At 43.3% G+C, this 18,545-nt stretch overlaps 1 protein-coding gene across 6 annotated transcripts in view; it reads right to left on the reverse strand.

Moving 5' to 3' along the window:
• Positions 1-18,545, reverse strand: part of GPATCH8 (G-patch domain containing 8) — a 57,210-nt gene that overhangs the window by 18,334 nt on the left and 20,331 nt on the right. The window contains exons 2-7 of one of the 6 annotated variants that reach the window (XM_064473485.1): positions 16,698-16,715; positions 14,548-14,620; positions 13,484-13,579; positions 3,817-3,861; positions 1,665-1,732; positions 1,086-1,172 (exon numbers count right to left, since the gene is read on the reverse strand). In XM_064473485.1, the coding sequence (XP_064329555.1) occupies positions 1,086-1,172; positions 1,665-1,691 (114 nt within the window). In that variant the 5' untranslated portion in view covers positions 1,692-1,732; positions 3,817-3,861; positions 13,484-13,579; positions 14,548-14,620; positions 16,698-16,715. Of the gene's footprint in view, positions 1-1,085; positions 1,173-1,664; positions 1,733-3,816; positions 3,862-13,483; positions 13,580-14,547; positions 14,621-15,632; positions 15,702-16,697; positions 16,716-18,545 lie in introns of all 6 variants that reach the window. The other 5 variants (XM_064473483.1, XM_064473484.1, XM_064473480.1 and 2 more) reach the window with 5 other exon arrangements.

Below are 18,545 nucleotides of genomic sequence, written 5' to 3' on the forward strand. Positions count from 1 at the left end.
AAATGAACAAATATACCAGCAATTCACTTGCCAAGCAAGTCAGGGTCTCAACTTGAAGGAAAAAGAATCAGGAAAGGAGGCTATACATTGTGTAGCTGAATAACCTGCCTGCAGTATTAACTATTGAACTGGTGAAACGGAATTGCAGATTTGCCATCATTATGTTTAATTTTAATGGAATTGAAACTACTTTTCCATTATTCCTCAAAGAATTAAAATTTATGCAAAACTGGCACTTCATTCTAATGTCCAGGGCTCTTCAACCCTGGCACTTCTCAAATCTCAGGACAATTAAACAAGCAGGCTTTCCTAAGACTTGATGTACTTGACAGGCTGGTAAGAGGAGTGGATTAAAGGCCTAGCAAAGACCACGTCTCCACAGCAAGCTCAGTTACAGCTAATCTAAGTATGCTCCAACAGGTCATGCTCTATGCCAACATGATGGCCCATTTTTATCATTGAAAAAGATAGTCTTCAGCTTACAAAAACCCCACAGGTTTAGTAAACCCTATGGAAATACAGACTTTTTATTTTTTTTAACACTGCCTGAGAAATTCTTCCAAAGAGATACAGCCCATTGATTTCTCAAAAGTGGAGCCATGTCGTACCTTTTCAAAGAAAGCAGGATTTATGCAACAATATAATAACTCACTACCTCCTGCTTGCTCAGTAACAACAGATCTGCTCCACTTCCAGCTGATAACTGCCCATCTAACGTCTGCATCTGCGGATTCTGCACCGATAACGTGGCAGGTTCACTAGAAAAATTTGGCAGCCCTGCGTCTAGGGAAGGAAATGGTCTGCTTACCCTAAGACTGCTCTTTCCAGAACAGGAGCAAAGCACACAGAGAAAGCCCTGCTGCTATCCTGTAGCTCTTAAGCAGCTAAATAAACATCAAGGTTAATTCCAGGAAGTGAATAACTGGTTCGTTAATATATAAATAATCTCAACAATGACAAAAACCAAGAATACTTAAGTCCTACCACCGTTACTGCAGCCTAAGGAGAAGAGCTCTGTCCTGTCAGAGCAAATCCTCTCCCAGTCAGCCCACAGGAACTTTGATGTTAACGCCCCTGTTCAGTACCTTGTATTTCTGCCTCAGCTCCTCGGTGTCTTCTTTCTCCACCTCCAGTACACGCCTCCGCTCAGTGGCATCTTCAGCATAGTCGAGCTATTTTTTTTTTTTAACAAAAGAAAAAGAGAGATGCAATTTGCCCCGTAAATACTTCACGCTACTGAGACTGCCAGAATGTGTCGTTTTAAAGATATGAGATTTGAAACAGAATCTTTGCATATTGTACTTCACTTCCCCTCTTTTGTCATCCCACGGTGTAACACACACACAAAATGGCTCATTGATCCTTCCAAGACAGAGGGTCCTGGCAGGGCCGTCCACTGCCAGCAGCAGCCTCAGTTTTGCAGGAGTGAAATCGAAAAGCCCAGGGATTTGCAATAGCATCCAGACCTCACAACTCAGGTACCCACGGGTAACCAGAGCACGCATTTTGAGGACAAGTATTTTCTTACTGTGTTGCCTTAAAAGAGAGTTTCTTTACCTTTGATGCACAATTTCTCACTTTTAAATTTCTTCCCTATCAACTCCCCGAGAGCCACGCAAGGAGTGACAGGGTGCAGGGCAGGAGCCATGGCCGGGCGAGCTTACCTCCATTTCCATCCGCCCCATGCCCATGACATCGTACTTGACGACGATAGGGATGGGATCTGTCCTCCCTGTAAGAGGAACACACACAGAGGCGGTCAGCGGCCGGTCCGTCGCCACAGCTCGCTTTACACATTGGGTTTGGGTGGTTAGAGATCTTGCCTTGGAGTGCAGAGACCAGAAAGCTACAGTGAACCAAACACAAGCCATTCTCACAGCTTACAGCCAAAACTGCTTCTCAGCTCCAAACTGGCTACAGTGAAATGCACCCCGAGTACTGATAAATGGTATGTTCTGAACATTAACCGGTCACGTAAAACATACTCGTGGCTAATGTTCAACCGTGACAAGTCCTAGGGCAGGGCTGTTAACAGGACTTGAGAAATGAGCCTTCTGCTCAACGCTTCCACATCAGGCGATACATTCTCCTCATCTTCCGATGCAAGTGAAAAAGCTATTAAATACGTTTTACTGCTCTAGCACGTTAATAATTGATCAGGGCTTTCCTGTAAAAGATGTGGAAGCCTCCCTCCCGCCAACTTTTGTCCCTTCCCAAGAGTAAGGAAAGCTGTCCGAGAAGTGTGGCACAGAAGCCAAACTTCTTTCATCTAAAAGGACCCCCCAGTCCAGGCCAGGTGGTCGAGCACCTGCTTCCCCAGCTCCTGCGGAGAGAGCTCTAGCACTCGCTGCGTCATCCGTAAGCTGTGAAAAGGACTAGTTGCGAAGAAAATTGACTTTGAACTAATCGAACTATGCTGGAGATTTTTTTTTTTTTTAAAAAACCATATCTTTAATCCACTCATAACCAGCCAAACAAAGCAAAATGGGGCAGACAAGCACTTTACTACCACAGCTTATTTTTTTTTAATTATTATTTTTATTTTTACATCACAACTCGCGCTGTTCGTTGTGATGTAAGCCCACTGAAAAAGTACTTACCTTATCCGGTGCACACCTTGAGTAAAATTATTACTGTACTTGTTTTGGTGTAAACAACTGTTTTGTTATACACACATACACATATATTATACCTTTGGGCTAAAAGATCTACAGGTTTTAATCATGCCAAAAATATTGCACTGCCATCCACATGTGCAAGAGATTAGAGTCTTTAAAACTGCCTCAGAACACCTGTACAGGCATCGGCTTCTCTCTTCTCCAGTATCAGCTTTCTCTAACTATTGCAAAAGTGACAGTCCACAGATCTCAGACTCCACAGAGTCCTCAAAGGGAACCTACTCTGCTCAGACTTGTGTCTTTGTAACTCAAAGTACAGAGGCATGTGTTTTTCCTTCAGAAACAAGTCCATTTAATTAATCGTTTTGTGCTTTTGTTTATACACCCAGAAATTTGACAGGCATATATCCACCACATCCAAAACCAGTTATCATGGTGATCCAAAGTCATAGTTTGAATTGAGCTTTCGTTTGGGTATTTTAAGTGTTCTCCATTTGAAAATGTTTCTCTTACGCCCAATGGTATAATAAAGTAAGCAGTGACTGCAATTTTTAGCAAAAGGACCAAATTAAAGACAGGTTATAAAAATGACTTCCTAAGTGCAATATCACTTTCATAACGTCTCAGCCAGGGATTTACTGGTAAGTGGTGAATCCAAATGGAACGGCTGGCAGCAACTGCCAACAATTTATGTTTGGTTTTTTTTTTTAAGCTTTTTTTCTTTTTGTTTTGGTTTGGTTTTTGGCTTTTGTTTGTTTCTCCAGCAATCGAGATCTTTCAATGCAGCCTCATTGCCCTGGTAAACCCCTGCATACAAACAATGCATCAGTACTTTTGCCTTCTAAGGCAGTCAAAGTTTTTGGGTTGGTTTTGGTTTTGTTTTTTTTTTTTTTTTAATCTATTTGGAAATTGCAGTAGCAAGTGCTAGTGCCCATCATGTTGGGGAAAAAAATCAAGTTTGGACAGTATTAGAAATTTATGTTTAAACTGATTTTGGCAGTTCTAACACAAACAGAAACATCCCTTCTTAGCAATACCCTTTAATGAACAAGGATCAGACAAGTGTGCATAAAGAAAGGAAAGGAAAGGAAAATGAAAGACCAAGCAGAAGGATGATGGCTACAACAGAGAAAGTAAGCCTAACATATTGGTGCACTGATGACAAAAGGAGTAATTCAGTCTGAAAATAAAAAATTACCACTGCTAAGTTTACCATCACCACAACAAGTCCAGGATCATAACGCTGTAAAAAAGAAACACCATTTGTTAGGCAGAAACCATTAGGGGCAGAAAATAGGCCGTTTGTAGTAGGCAGGTAGGATGGGTTTTAAAAAAAAAAAAAAGTAGTAATCATAATATGAGGCTTCTTCCTCACCCCTCCACCCCATCACCATGCTTTGTCCTGTGGAATCAGGGAGCGGGTAGATTTTGAGCAGTTATGTGTTTTCAGAGCTGCGCTCGCAACCTGCAATTTTGGGGTGCTGGAAGAGGTTGAGCTCCTGGAGACGGCCCAATTTAAGAGAGGCCCTGAGGCACATTTAAACAGACAGTTTTAAATGGAAACAAATCAGGATCTTAAGGCAATTACAAATATTTTGAGTCAAAAGGAGCTCTGTTTTCAGGTAAGAGGAGACTATTCAATGCAAAAAGCAATGCCTTTGTTTCAAACTTTACTATTATTTCATTACAAATGAAATCCCAGGGCAGGCGGCCAGCACAGCCGGCCAGCGCGACATCTCGCCGACAAGTGCCAAGCCTGAGCACTTTGAGCACGTAACACGGCTACGGGCAGCAGTGCCCATCCCCACCGCCGAAACCGCGGCTCCGTCCAGGGCTGCAGGACATGCTGCCAGGCAAAGCCCGGGGCGGTGGGTCATCGGGCCAGGGGAGCCTCGCTCCATCTCCTCGGAAAGCCACTACGGCTAAGGGAAAGAACAGGCTCTGTGTTGCCAAAGGGCCACCTCTCACCCCGCTGACTGCCAAGCGGGCTGGGCGGAAGATGGAGAACAGCCAAAGGGGAAAATGGGACTTTTTAAGTTAAGCTAAGTTCTCCTTTAAAAGAACTTCCTCAAGAAAATTTATTCCAGAGCTACTGTGCATGACAACGGGATCTTTACCAGCATGTAAACATGGTTCTCGGACATTGTGGGACTCCCAGGTTCAGGCTTCCTGCTGACCCTTTTCAAGCACACCGACAGACTTTGAAGGGGAAAAAACTGAGTTTTCAGGAAAGGGCAAGAATTCCCACACTTCATGCCACTATGCAGGGTCGCAAGCACTGCCACACTAACAACTAACCCCCCATATAGTTAATCATGCAGAACACACAAAGCTGTGTCCGTGCCCCATCCCCCTACAGCCCAGAAAATATCTCTTCTTTCTGAACCAGGTCACAAACTCTTTCCTTTACAGACCGGTCACGTTCCACAGGCTACAAACCCCAAAGCAGAGAGGATTATTGTATAACACACTTCCACACAAGGGGAAAAACCTCTGTGGAGAGGACAAAGCATAAACCTCCAGTGGGATGGGAAAAACAAAGGGCTTACACAAGAGCCGCACCTCAGAAAATCCAATCTCAAAGTAAATTAAGTTTGTAATTATTTCCTTAGTTCAGAAATGAAACGAGATTTCAAAATGGACCAGATGTACTTGTTTTGCTTTCTTTTCCCCAAAGAAATGGGGAAACCTTTCCCCCAGCTTGTGAAAAATTGCTCACCCCCAAATATTCCCCGACAGCCGCCGCCCCCCCGGAGCCCCGCGCCTGCCCAGATGGATCTGCCAGCGGCGGGGAGGAGGCAGACGCAGGCAGCACGCTGCCAGGCAGGCTTCGCCAAATTCACTCCTTTTGAATTCCACAAAGTCATTGGATGTGAGCAAATACTTTGCCAGCAGTGCTATAAATTAACAAATCTTGGGAAAAAGAGTTAATGCTAGCGCTTCAGGGCTTTAGTATCAAAAAGCAAGTCGCGCCGGGCGCAGAGGATTATCGCTTCACGGCTGCCAGGTGCAGGGCGAGTGCTCCGTCTCCGGCCGCAGCGGGGAGGTGCCGCTCTGCTCTTCGGAACAGGACGCTGCACCAGATGGACCTGCCATCTGAGCCCGTCTAGAAACGCTGGCGTTGTCAACACTAGTGCACATTTTGTCTTTTTTTTTTTAAAAAAAAAAACAAAACAGTCAAAACAGAAAACAGTTTTCATTGACAATCTGCAGATTCAGAACTCCTCCCTCCAGCAGTATCACGCACTGCAATAGATAAACAGGCCTTCGGAAACGTCTCGTAATGACAGAGAAAGAACAGGACGCTCCCATTGAAAAAGGGTTGTACCCCAAAATTACACGTTAACCTAATTCAATCAAATGTTTCAGTGTATCAGTTATGCACACCATGTAAGCACCAGAGAGGTGACAGAACAGCCTTAATCCTGCTCACTGTGTCGACATCTTAATAGGAATGCCTCCCAGGTACAAGCTTTGTGGGCTATAATCCTAGAGGACTGATTGATATCACACTCTTGAGAGAATTTCATGAACTAAGCGTCTCGGGAGGATGCAAACAACGGGATGTGATCTTGTTGAGCGCAGAGGATTTTTACTTATTCTCTATCTTTACGCTACAACCAAAACCACAGTAAGAGAGAACCTTCCAGGAGGCTTTAATTGCCCCTGGAAAGGGCCTGCCGCTGAGATCAGCAACACGGCTGTGTGGAGGCAGTGCTGGGGAGAGTCCCGATCACACCACTGGACTTGCTCTGGTGGATAAGGGTCGGTTTGTTCAGTCACCTGCGGTACAAACCCCACTGCGGGCTGCGAAAGGTCAGTAGGCACCTGGAGTCAGGTATCAATGCCCACAGCAACGCATCACGGACACAGGACATGGACACCATTGCACTACGTTGTCTCTGTGCAGGTGAGGGAGAGAGGCAGGAGTCACTGTGGTCGGGGATGAGTTCCCTTTTCAAAGGTTAGGATTTTGCAAGCTCTCAAAGCTTTCCTGGGCCTATTGCATGTTTCGATAGCCCAACAGCTGTCACACTGAAAATTCAGACTCCTCGTTCAGTACATCAAAAGGGGAGAGATGAGGAAATCCAGTAATTTTTACTGGTGAACAAGCCTTGACATGCTCTGCGGTGCTCCTTACTGGCTAAAAGTGAAGGTAAGCTATCAAGCTTGTTCTGATCGCTGCAAGAAGCAAACAAACAAGGGCAACCTTTTCTCCTCGTCTCCTTTGGGAATTGGATTTGCAAGCTCATCCTGTTTACGTCAGATTTCTGGAAGGGGTCACAAACAATCGAGAGCTTCAAACGACGTCTGAAACATCTATCATCCTCAGTGACAAGCATCAAGTCCCAATGAGGAGAAACTGCTTTCCAAGTACACAAAAACTGCACTGTGAGCGTAATCCTTACGGAGCAGGAGAGACATGACAAGTGAAAGACAAGCTGCGAACACTCCAGTCACATGGAAAACTTCAAACAGGAGCTCAAAACTTCTTAGACACACAAGCCAAATGTGATACTTGCAGGAGCCCAAGCAGAGCTCCCTGAACTTCTGCAAGAGAAGGCATATAGCGGAGTCTGGGTCAAAAAAACATCCCTAACCCAAATGATGATCAGTACTGAAGAACAACATGGAAGATGTTAGAACAAGAACATAAATCTTGGTAGATCTAGAATAGAAATCAGAGATAAGAGTCACTGTCTTCATCTCAGTAAGCAGAGAGGGCTAGAGAGCCCTGTCGGGTTTAAGGCTACGCTGCAAGGGTGGGGGCAGGTCGTGCATGGCCAGGACTACTCACGTCCCACACACATCGTTCACAGTTTAATAAAACTACTATAACGTTATATGAACAAAGGGCAATAAAGCCTGATAGTAAGCCAAAAGAAGGCCATCTCTGTGACAATAAAAATGTCACTGAAAGAATAATGATTTCATTGACTACACACACTCAAGTAACCCATAAACTTATCACCCGTAATCAAAGGAAGGATCTTGCACATTCAAAAGCAAACAAGGGGCAACTGCTTCCCCCAAAGGAGACAGAGGCAGTAAGTAAACTTTCCTCCAGGTCTGCGGTCTTGTGGATTTCGACACAGTAATGAAGACTGGTGTGATGATGACAGCAGGCTTTCAAAGCCACTTTACCAATGTTTTTCAAAGCTAACTTTACATGAAAATACAAGTCTTAAAACTATTGCAATGATTTATGATGCAAACACAAGCGTGGAAACCCTAGTCTATGCCAGAATTCAGGTTCCCGTGAGGACATGTTAAGATACAAGAAGATAAGACTATGTTCACATCTATTTCTTGGATAAGACTGACAAATCATTCCGAACTTAATGAATAAAAGCACTGTTAAACATTTTTATCTCTCTCTCCTATATATTTCTTGTATTTATTACACAGCTTCAAAACACAGATAGAAATATAACATTCCTCATTTCCTTGTGGTGTTTTTCTCAGATGCTCATTGTTCCACGTTCTCAAGGCCTGACAAACATCTCCTCTGTCTGCCTTCGTGAGCTCAGAGGACTTATTAACAAATGGAAAAATACGTTAATTTATTAGCTGTAAGCCATTTGGCAAACTGGTGGCAGAGCCACGATTCAAGACCTCCGGAATTCAAACTCTAAGCTTGTTTCTCTGAGCCGCAGCTGCCAAGCGATCACATTTGTGACTGATCTCAGTTGCTCGAGTGGTAAGCGCTCCGCTTATTACTCCCCACGTCTGCTGAAACCGGCATCCAGAAAACACAGGGTGCATCACCCGCAGCCACCTGACAGGGTCTTGGAATAGTGACTCTTCCTGAGCTTGATCTCAGGCATCACCGAGGCTGCCAGAGAACAGATATTTCCTGCCTTAGCCACAGGATCCCTTCTTTACCTGCAGGCTCTCCTCCTCTCTGCATATCTTCTAGCATTTCTTTCAGACAGTTCTGTTCTCTCACTCTACTCGGCCTTTATACCAAGAGTGAAAACAAGAGCTTGTCTGAACAGATTTAGTGAAGAACATGCCAAATAACTGCATCATAGTATAACTGAAAGGGGGGCTGGGGGTGGTGATGACTATATTTATCACCACAGAATTTGCAAATCAAAGCAGAAATCCACCTGTGCCTTTTTTTTTAATTTAAAACCATACAATGAAAGTACAGGTAGATGGAGGAACTGCATCCTAGCATTTTCTAACAAATTTGATATACCTGACTGCTACTTTGTTAGATAATTTATATGTTCATGAAAGGATACAAATAAATTCAAAGTTCTGTTATGCACTCATGTAACTGCTGCTGTGTGTCACCAGTACAATTTACACCATGAGTTTGCAGCACACCTTGATCAACAGGAACAGCACTGCCTTGACAACTTGTAAAGGGTTTATTGGTTTTAGCCTGAGTGGAAGAGAAGCAGCGTGCAGGAAGGGGTTCACAGCTCTACATGGCACTGCCAAGAGCTCCCACGACACTGAACACGGCTCTGACTGCAGGCAGCCCGCCTCCTCCACGGCAGCGTCACGTTAGCATTGCTGCTCTCCAGGAAGAGTCAACCAGCCTTTCAGAACAGTCATGCTGAAAGGATGCCAAAACTTTGCTAGAAACATAAGTAAACGAAAAGGCAGCTATTACTGAATAGGAATCAGGGGACAGAAGGCATTTCTTCTGGACCAAAGGCTACAAGTAAAGCTACTGATATTCCAACGGACTGCCCCAAAAGGGACCTCCCTTTTCTTAATACAACCACCCGCTGCTTCTATTTTCTGAAAAACTGACATAACCCAAGCACTAGTACAGGACAGTATCCCACAAAGCCTTGCCATCCCCCTTGAAACTTAACTTAGTTTCACACTGAGTAAGATTTTCATCACAGCAATAACCAAGCAATGAAAGGCCTCAGTCCCCTAAAAACAGCCAGGGAGCAAACTTACATAGTGTCAAGGCTCAATTCCAGTTCTACATGAAAACTCTGTATTCTCTAAACTATCTGATTCAACAACATAATTACTTAAGAGTAACTCTGCCGTGACAAAAACACATTGTCTGTTGCCATAGCAAAATACTAGATTCTGATTCACCTCTCAGACATACCACAAAAGACCAGGATAATCCCAGTCTTAGGAATACTATGGGAACGTGAATTAAATCAACGCCTTTAAATGTACCAAGTTAATTACACACTGCACGCTGCATGTGAAGGGAGATAGCTGGTGGTATTGGGAAACTTAACCGCCGTCTGTACAGGTGTTGGAGCAATTTTTAAAGTGTCACCACTGCAGTCAAAGACATTTCCATGAGAGATGACTTAAAAAAGGCAAATCTGGAAAAAGTGTGTGGAATAATTACTGTTATTACCCAGGACAAACTCATGGGGTGACTAGCTAAGTATGCCTTCTACCTGCCTCCCAAAGCTGGTCAATCCTTCTCAAGAGTCCTTTCCATATGACCAGTAAACATCAGACAACCCTCCCCACCTGACCAGTCTGCACTCCCCAAACCGCCTCTGTTTGTGGCAAGGCACCCCTCAGAGCTGCCCGCCCTCCTGCCCTCCGCAGCCCCTGCTACGACAGAGGACGTAGTGGGATAGCATGAGCGCGGGAGGATGGCTGTGATCAGCTCAGCGATATCAGAGATGGAGCATTAACTACCCCTTGAAGCCTGCCTGCTTGCTTTTAGCTATCAAATCTACCCTGTCCAGATTTATCAGATATTCCCCATCATGCACACTCTGCAGTCCTGACCTCATCCCAAAGAGCCATCTAATTCTTTGGCCATGACTCCTCAGATGAGCTAGATGACTGATTCGAGAGCGCCACATTAAAATACCAGCCAGTCTGAAATGCTAGGTCATTGCACCGTGTGTCCTACACGTTATTCTCTGAGTGCATCAAATGAAATCACATATTCCTGTGTTTTCTGGCAAAGTTAATAGACTTTGTCTTTCCTAAGGACAGCATTCACCTACTCTGTTCATTTTTTCCCTAGTCTAATTAAATGAGATTAAACTACTGGTGTTTGTCTTGCACCTATACCTCTAGAGTACTATCACCTCATTAAACACACACGTCCAAAGGAGAAAACAGAGGTTTTCAGCACAATTTTTTTCCTTTAAACAAGACTTGTCAAAAATTGGAAACAGAGGGAACATGTGAAGAGCTTATATTTTCAAATGTATGATTAAAACGATACCACTTCTGCGAGTCATTCTCACAATGCTTTTCATAATAAAACTCTAATGTAATATGAGAGTTATTCCAAAAGAAATCATTACAATATTTGAATTCAAGATTTCACTCAGCCCTCTCCCTCCCCGGCTGACTTTTACGTAACTCCTCTGATTTATTCACGGTCCTCAGTCTCATTTAGCACAAGACTTCGCATGAAGGTCAGTGTTTTTAACCACATCTTTTTCTAGTTTCATTTTCTCAGTAGAACACAGAATTCTAGATTATCAATGACACGTATTCCCCTCCAAAGAGAAAATGGTCTACACCCACCGTTTTCCCATTCGTTAGAGCACAACCATCGTGCAATCTCTATAGAAAAGCCACACTTTCCAGATTTAAAAGGTTCCCCTGTCAACTGGCAACCCCCTTCCTGCCTTTTCATATTCACTGGCTGTTAGCAAGTTGAAACATCATTTCCAAATCTAACACAAGTTGTTTGTGGAAAAAAAAAAAAAACGTAAAAAACATCAGGAGAAGAGACAAGCAGGGGAATGACTCTGCTGAATTCATCATGAGCTTCTCCGAACCAGTATCCCAGCCCTCGCATGGTCAGAGACAACAGCACTATCCCTGGCTAATACTCCACTCAATATGCACCTAAGATAAAACAAACCATGAAGATGCATTACAGCTAAAATACAGCCGCTCTTCTGACAGCTATGTCCATCAGGACATGGTTTACTTGCTTTCTTATCCAAGTGGCTCAGCTCTTCCACCAGCTACGATGGTTAACAAGAGTTACAGCACAAGGCAGCAGCCCCAGCAGGTACAGAACTACTCTGCTTCTGAAATTTTGCAAAGAATGAGCCAACCTGCTGGGTACCTTTGTACTACAACAGCAGATTTTTATGACTGGCAATTGGCAAGTGTGAATTTTAGGCTATTCCAGATACCATCCACAGAAATAGTTCAGCACTCTCACTGCTGGATTACATCCACAGTGGGTCACTAAGGCAAAGGAAGCCATCATGACAGTCAAGTCCTTGTTGAACAACAACAAAATGGCCTTACTAGAAGAAATAAGTATTTATGACTGGCAAGTGTAAGGTAGCAAAACTTCGAGATTCACCGAAACTAAGGAGGGAGCCCCAGGTCAGATAAACATCTAGAATAAAAAGCTACATAACAAAAAAAAAGCACACTGAACTTATCAACTTCGCTTTAAATTAAAGTCAACTGCATGGAAATAAGATGAATGCAATATCAATTCCATACGCGTAAACAAAAATTTAGGGTTTTGAGGGTTTGTTGCAAAGGCCTTCTGCAGGAGGTCAGATACCCTCTCCACAGCTACAGGCTACTCAAGGTGGTTCTGCTTCTGCTGTACCTCTTCACAGTAGGCTGTTTCAGATTTTAGGCTCGAGCACAGCAGGAAGCAAGTCGAGTTAAAAACAGAGATGCTCTGCATTTGCTATTCTTCCATCTCTTAAGAAATCTCTCCTGGCCTTTTCTGAGGGGAAGAATTTTTTTGTTTTGTTCTTCCATTGTCAGTGCACATCAAGTGACCTCACTCTTCAAACTCCTAGAATAAGATTAAAATTGGATGCAAATGTTTCCTTCCAGGCAGTTTATATTTGGATTTTGGGACGATCTAAGATTCATGCAAAAAGGTCACTGGATAATGAATTAAACACTCCCAACATGATCATCGTCAGTGCCACAGGCAGCAGGCACAGGCCCCAGCTGCCTGTAACTAAGAGGGAGCACCCCTGATGTCTTCGTTGAGCAGAACCAGAGCAGCAGCACTCCTCCACATCCTCTGCCTCCCTGGCCCCTCGGCCGGAGAGGCTGTCTGTCAGTCTGTCTGTCTGTCAGATGGAGAGGGCACTGCTTTCCTTCCGGGAGATGAAAGGCACTATACGATTCCTGCACGCTCTCCAAAGCCTACATTAGGAAGGTTTCAGCACCTACCTGGGTTAAACTAGACAGGCTATTTTTACTCCTGCATTTCTATTAAAATGCAGGAGATGCAGGAAAACCCTCACAGCCCATACCCACGGTTTGTCTGTAGCTTCCAGACAGTTCAAATCACCAGAGCTTCAATAATACGTGACTAACAGCTATGGTGCAGAGTCAACGCTTCCAAATGCAGAGTGGGAAAAATCTAAATCTGTACGAGTTTCCAAATGCAAATGCCCGATCAACCCCGTGGGCAGCCCTAGTCCTCTCGTCCTCAGGACACAGTGACACCGCCCTCTTGCCCCAAACTCAAGACTGTACAGACATCTGCTGTTTACTCTGTGGTGTCAGTGCCTGCAACACCACACGCACAGGGCCCCTCGGGCTGCGCTTTTGAATCTGACTGGAAGAGGGCTTTAGCTTCTTTCAAGTCTCCATGTTTCCACACTGGTGACGCGCAGAGCAATACAGGGCACCCAAAAGAGACCAAATTACAGATCCAGTGAATGCCATGCCAAAGCAGAAGCCCAAGAGGTGACAACTACAACCATATCCTGAGCTTTGGCACCAGCACGGGACATAAGAGGACTGTAAGAGTGCCATGCATTAACCAGAGGATTTCAGATGAAACCATGTTAGAGGAAGCAAGAAGCATTAACCACCAATGCAGTCCTGCCTCGGGGGTTAGAGTGCCTTAGTCCAAGAGATTAATGTGCATTCCCAGAGTTCAGAGAACTCGTTACCTCTTGACAGTCCTCCACAGCACAGAAATAGTTTTCTCTCTAATGGGCTCACTGTAGGGCCATGGAAGTCCAATTACAAGCTCCCAGGTCTTCAGACTAAGGGTATGGGAACACGAGTAAGTTACTCGGAGGAACTCAGGGCACGCTTGAGTTTCAAACACTTCAAGAGGTTTCTACAGAAACTGCCCAGGCAGAGTCTCGTGCCTGCTGTAAATACCCAGCACCTCACTCCCCATATCGCGGGCAGACACCGTGTGCACGGGCAGCTCGTAAGGAGTAACTGGTAGGAAGCAGTTCTCAGCATAACATGGTGGTGTGCTTTCACCCTGGCTGGGGCCTCTGCTGAACAGGAACTACCGGCCAGAGGAATGGCTGAAGCCACCCACGTGAACTGGGCAGCATTGGCTCAATTTAAATCACGGGATTGAGCGTGGTGGGAAGAATTTAGGCTCAAGACAGCACGAGGACTAGGTGCGCTGGTTCAACTAGCACTACAGCATCTCAAGGAGATTTGCCAAATCCCTGACAAACAGACTGCTGGGGAACAGAAATAAGTCAAACCCGTGAAAGCCCTCTGGAGAAACTAGGAGTGAGCCTCTCCCATCCATGAGAACCTCTGCCACCACTTTCAGTCTTCAGTGGGCCCTTTTACTCGCCTTCTAATGGCTTCTGACACCACTGTGAAACATGCACACAGATCACTGTAACTAGCTTGTATTTTTAATTCTTTTAATATCAAAGCATCCAGCCAGCAGAATATTTTTAGTTTTAGAAGCTGCACAACTACCTGTTAGTAAGTAAGGCAGTTAATTCACCTCCCTCCAAAAAGGCCAAACACAGTGATTCTTCCACGTACACAACACACACACATCATGTCTAACCTGTACCGATAAGTGAGGCAGCAGCTTCCACTTGCAAATTGTTAAATATGAAACTCAACAGTGCATTTGTTTGGATATATTAATAATGGAAAGAAAATCTAATCTAGGAACAAAAAGCAGAAATAATTTTGTTAAAGACTGAAGCTGGTATTGAATGTTTCAGACACAAGCTACTGGACTTACCCTGCAGTGACTTTCCCAATCCCTGGCCCAGCTTCCACCCATGTTTCTGGAGTAAGCGGTGTCCAATATTATCCTGACAGACAGAACAGAGAAAACAAACCAAAAATATTCCAATAATATATTCTTCCCTTCCCGCTGACATTTAAACATGTGATGAGCAAGAGATTTTCTACATATATATGCATGCAAAAAAATGCTACTGAAAAGGCAATATATGCCCAATAAAGGGAAAGACAAATGTCAAAAATTGCTGGCTAGAATTTTTCCAGGGGGATGGGGTACTGGGGACGGTCACTTTCTGATGGTGTGCTGGGCAACTTTTGTGCATCACGATTAAAATAAAAAAAATAAAATAAATAAAAAAAGCAATGTGGGAGAAAATAAAGTGTACCAATAAAAATTGACAGTAAAAAGCATAAAATCAAGCTATTTATACAATCATATCCATCACCTAGACAGCACCACTTAAAGATTTTTTTGTAAAGAAAATCTACAATGTGTTTAGTCATTTTGTTCGTGTGTCAGGCTTTTATAATACTGAGTAAGTTGTAAGTGCAAGACTGCCCCACCACTAGAAACCAAAACACAATCATAGCAAAATCCAGGCTAGACTTGATTGGGTTTTTTTTTTATATATGTATATATATATATAAACTAGCATGCAGCCAATATTAAACTGAAAAAACAGTGAGGTTAGTAAAACAAAAAAAAAATCAATTAAATAAAATGAGCTCAAGCACAGACTGGGTGATGCATTTCACATGTAAACTAACAAAAATACTAAGATGTTAGAATGAAACAGGCCTAGCAATAAGTTAACAGCAAGGAACCATTAGTGCATGTAGGGGAAACAATAAGCATAATGTCTCATCTTCCTAAAAAAAAATGCTATTATTTCAGAATAAGTGGAAAAGTACTGACGCAGCGATTAAGTGTCAGCTTTTGAAAATAGGGCTGAGCAGGTTCTGCGTGGCGTTCGTTATGGTTTTGTGCAACATTTCTTCTCCCAGACAAAGAACAAGAGTGCTCAGGGCACCCTTGTAACCATCTAAAGCTGACAGCTTGTCCCTTAGCGATCAGTTTACCAGTTTACTAGCAGTGTCCAACTGTCAACTCCTCAAAGAAGGACTCTTGGTTAGGAACATGTTCGCCTTCTAATTATAAAAAAATAAAAGTAAAAATTAGATATGTATTTATTGATTATTGTCATAAGGCAAACCACAACTCAAGATATCACAAATATCCTGAATTATAACAGGCCATGAATCCATAACATTGAGTGGTATGTGGACTCTTAAAAAAAGAAATATATATGCTGCAGATTTCTTTAAATAACCACGTCGTCAACAGAAATCAGAATAGCACTGTTTTTCACTCACTCCACATTGAAGAAAATGACCACACGGTTTGCAGAACTTTGGTGAATCAGCTTGAAAGACACAATCTTCCCAAAGATATTGGCTGCATGGATATGTTTTTCCTCAAAAAGATTCTATCAAGTATAAATTTAATTTATTTTTTTTCTGATATACCAGTAAAGCAAGACATTTCATCTCGCTGTTATTTTTCAGGGCAACAGTGTACGTCTTTCCCACACTACCGGCTCTCCCCAAGGACATAATTAGGACCACAAAAAAAAAATTTTAAAAAGGAGAAGTAAGGAAATGTCTGGTTATAAAAGCTTAAATCAGTATATGCAAAAAAAGGAAAAATGAACAAATACAGATTCCAACCACAAATACCACGGAGAAGACCATCAGTTTGGAAGCGTAGGAAAACTTACCTGCCAACCTATCTGCTGCAGACCGTTTCTCTAACGGCCACAGCAACTGCACAGTCCTTCATGCCAAAGGGGCCCAAAGTTCAAAGGTTTTGTGGATAACGCGCTAATTGTTCTACCGTTCGCATTGCAACCGTATCTGACAAAGGATTATTGAATCCAATTTTAAAAGCCGGTGCTGACAAAAATGGCTGCATTTTCGGGGAGGGGGGGAAAAGGAAAAGGGGTACTTTGCGATCTTTTGCTAAGTGGAGATGAGACATTGTGCTGACTGTGTTGTGTTATGAATGCACTAAAATAAACAGACAGATGAAGCAGTATGCTATTTCCAAAAGCAGTGCAAGTGGAGTGAAAGCATTTCCATACGAACCTGGCTTTAAAAACTGGGCTGTCAAAAGAACAGTTAAATGTAACACAAAGTAAGAAACTGTCCAATCACTAATGGTAGTTTTTCTTTTGCTTTGTTTTCAATTCACTGCTTGCAAGTAATGTATTTATTAAAGAAGAGTGAAAGCATAAAATAAATTCAACAAGTCAAGACCAGCTGGGAGATTCAAGAGCGGTGTGTTGTGACTGACACAGTGAAGGGATAAACAAATGTTAAAGGGGAAAAAAGAAAAATTTAGAAGGGTTATACACATTAGCACCACTTTTACAAAACCACTCAAGAGGATGGTCGCAAGTTGTTTGACATAAATTGGAATTATGCCTGAACAGTATCCTGTCTCGGTTCCCAGGAAGGGGATGTTTTCCCCATCCCAATCGCCTCCATTCGTTTGCTTAAGCAGTGAAACTACTTCCTAATTTTCAGTATTACTGAATTGAAATGGAGCATCTTCTGTTTCACCAAATAGAGAGAACCACCCTAAGGGTTTAATATTAACATTTGAGCTGGGACCTAGTCATCAGTCTGCTCATCTCTAGCCATGTTCTACCTTCTTCCTCCATTTCAAATCACTAGTACATTTACACAGGTGTACATTATACATAAAAATGCTGCCCTAAAAATTAATTTAAGGAAGGCCAGGCTTGCTAGGCTCCCACATGAGAGCCATCCTACAAAGCCTCATGAGTAGCTGGGGAGATTAGGACCAACATTCGACACGGGGCAGCAAAGCTTGCAAGAGCAGGTAGCTTTTTTTAAATTGCATTTTTAAGTGAACGTTCTATAAAAGTGTAGACTCTTTCACATAGAAAAGATGTCTTTTTTTACACCAAACTTCCTGCCAATGTCAAGAATTGTCATTCCTTTTGAATAAATTATCCTCACTTTGTAGTAATTTTCCTACGGGAAGAGTCACAGTGATCTACGAAAAACACTAACAGCCCAGTGAAGAAATCCCTGTTTCTCAGAGAGCTGGCACGAGGCTCCTCACTTTCCTATGCTATTGTTTTGGGGGTCCTTGTGTTACAGCCACAATAAAAATTATTCGGGCAGCCAAAATAAGTCTCCCAATTTGTGTCTGAGCGAGCAAGTGAGCTCTCAGTTACCATCCAAACTACCCACAACAGCAGCGTCATCTGGGCATTGATAATACGATGTGACATCTCTGTGACACTTGGTCACGGAGACAGCACTGGGCACCAGACTGCGGGATGCTCAGCGTCGGACAGAGCCGCGCGGCAGGCTGGAACAATTGACACCTCCCAGTCACCACTTTGGAGCTGCTCAGTAGTGATCATTTCTATTTACAGATGGGGAACTTTGCCTCGCAGATGAAGCGTAACTTTCCCAAAAGCATGTAGGAAATGTAAAGGTCTTGACTTCACCAAACTGTCATGGGAGTTGGCTAAGCTATTGTGGAAAATCTCATCCAAAGTGACCTTCTCCAACAGCTCAAATTGGCTTCCCCAATTCCCTATCCTGTGCCCTGACAAGATACCCTTGATTGCTTTCCATGGGTATCAGCGATTCCCAGTCGGGATATCCCCAGCACAAATTTCTGATAAAGGTCCTCGCTAATAGGAAAAAATGCATACAATGAAAAGATGTGTACAAGAACTGAAAGGTTTCAATGATGATGTGTGCGGGGTATAATCTGCAGTCAGTTGAGCTGTGTTACAGATAAACCAAAACATTAGTTTTGCCTAATAGAGGTTTTCCAAAAGATCCCCACGTATCATGGTCACATCGTTCATCTCTCAGCATCGGCAGGAACCATACATCTCTTGAGTGGATTGTAAGCTGTGCTGACTGTGTATTGAGGAATCTATAAGC

This window comes from Phalacrocorax carbo, chromosome 25 (assembly GCF_963921805.1).
Source record: "Phalacrocorax carbo chromosome 25, bPhaCar2.1, whole genome shotgun sequence".
Classification (NCBI taxonomy): Eukaryota; Metazoa; Chordata; class Aves; order Suliformes; family Phalacrocoracidae; genus Phalacrocorax; species Phalacrocorax carbo.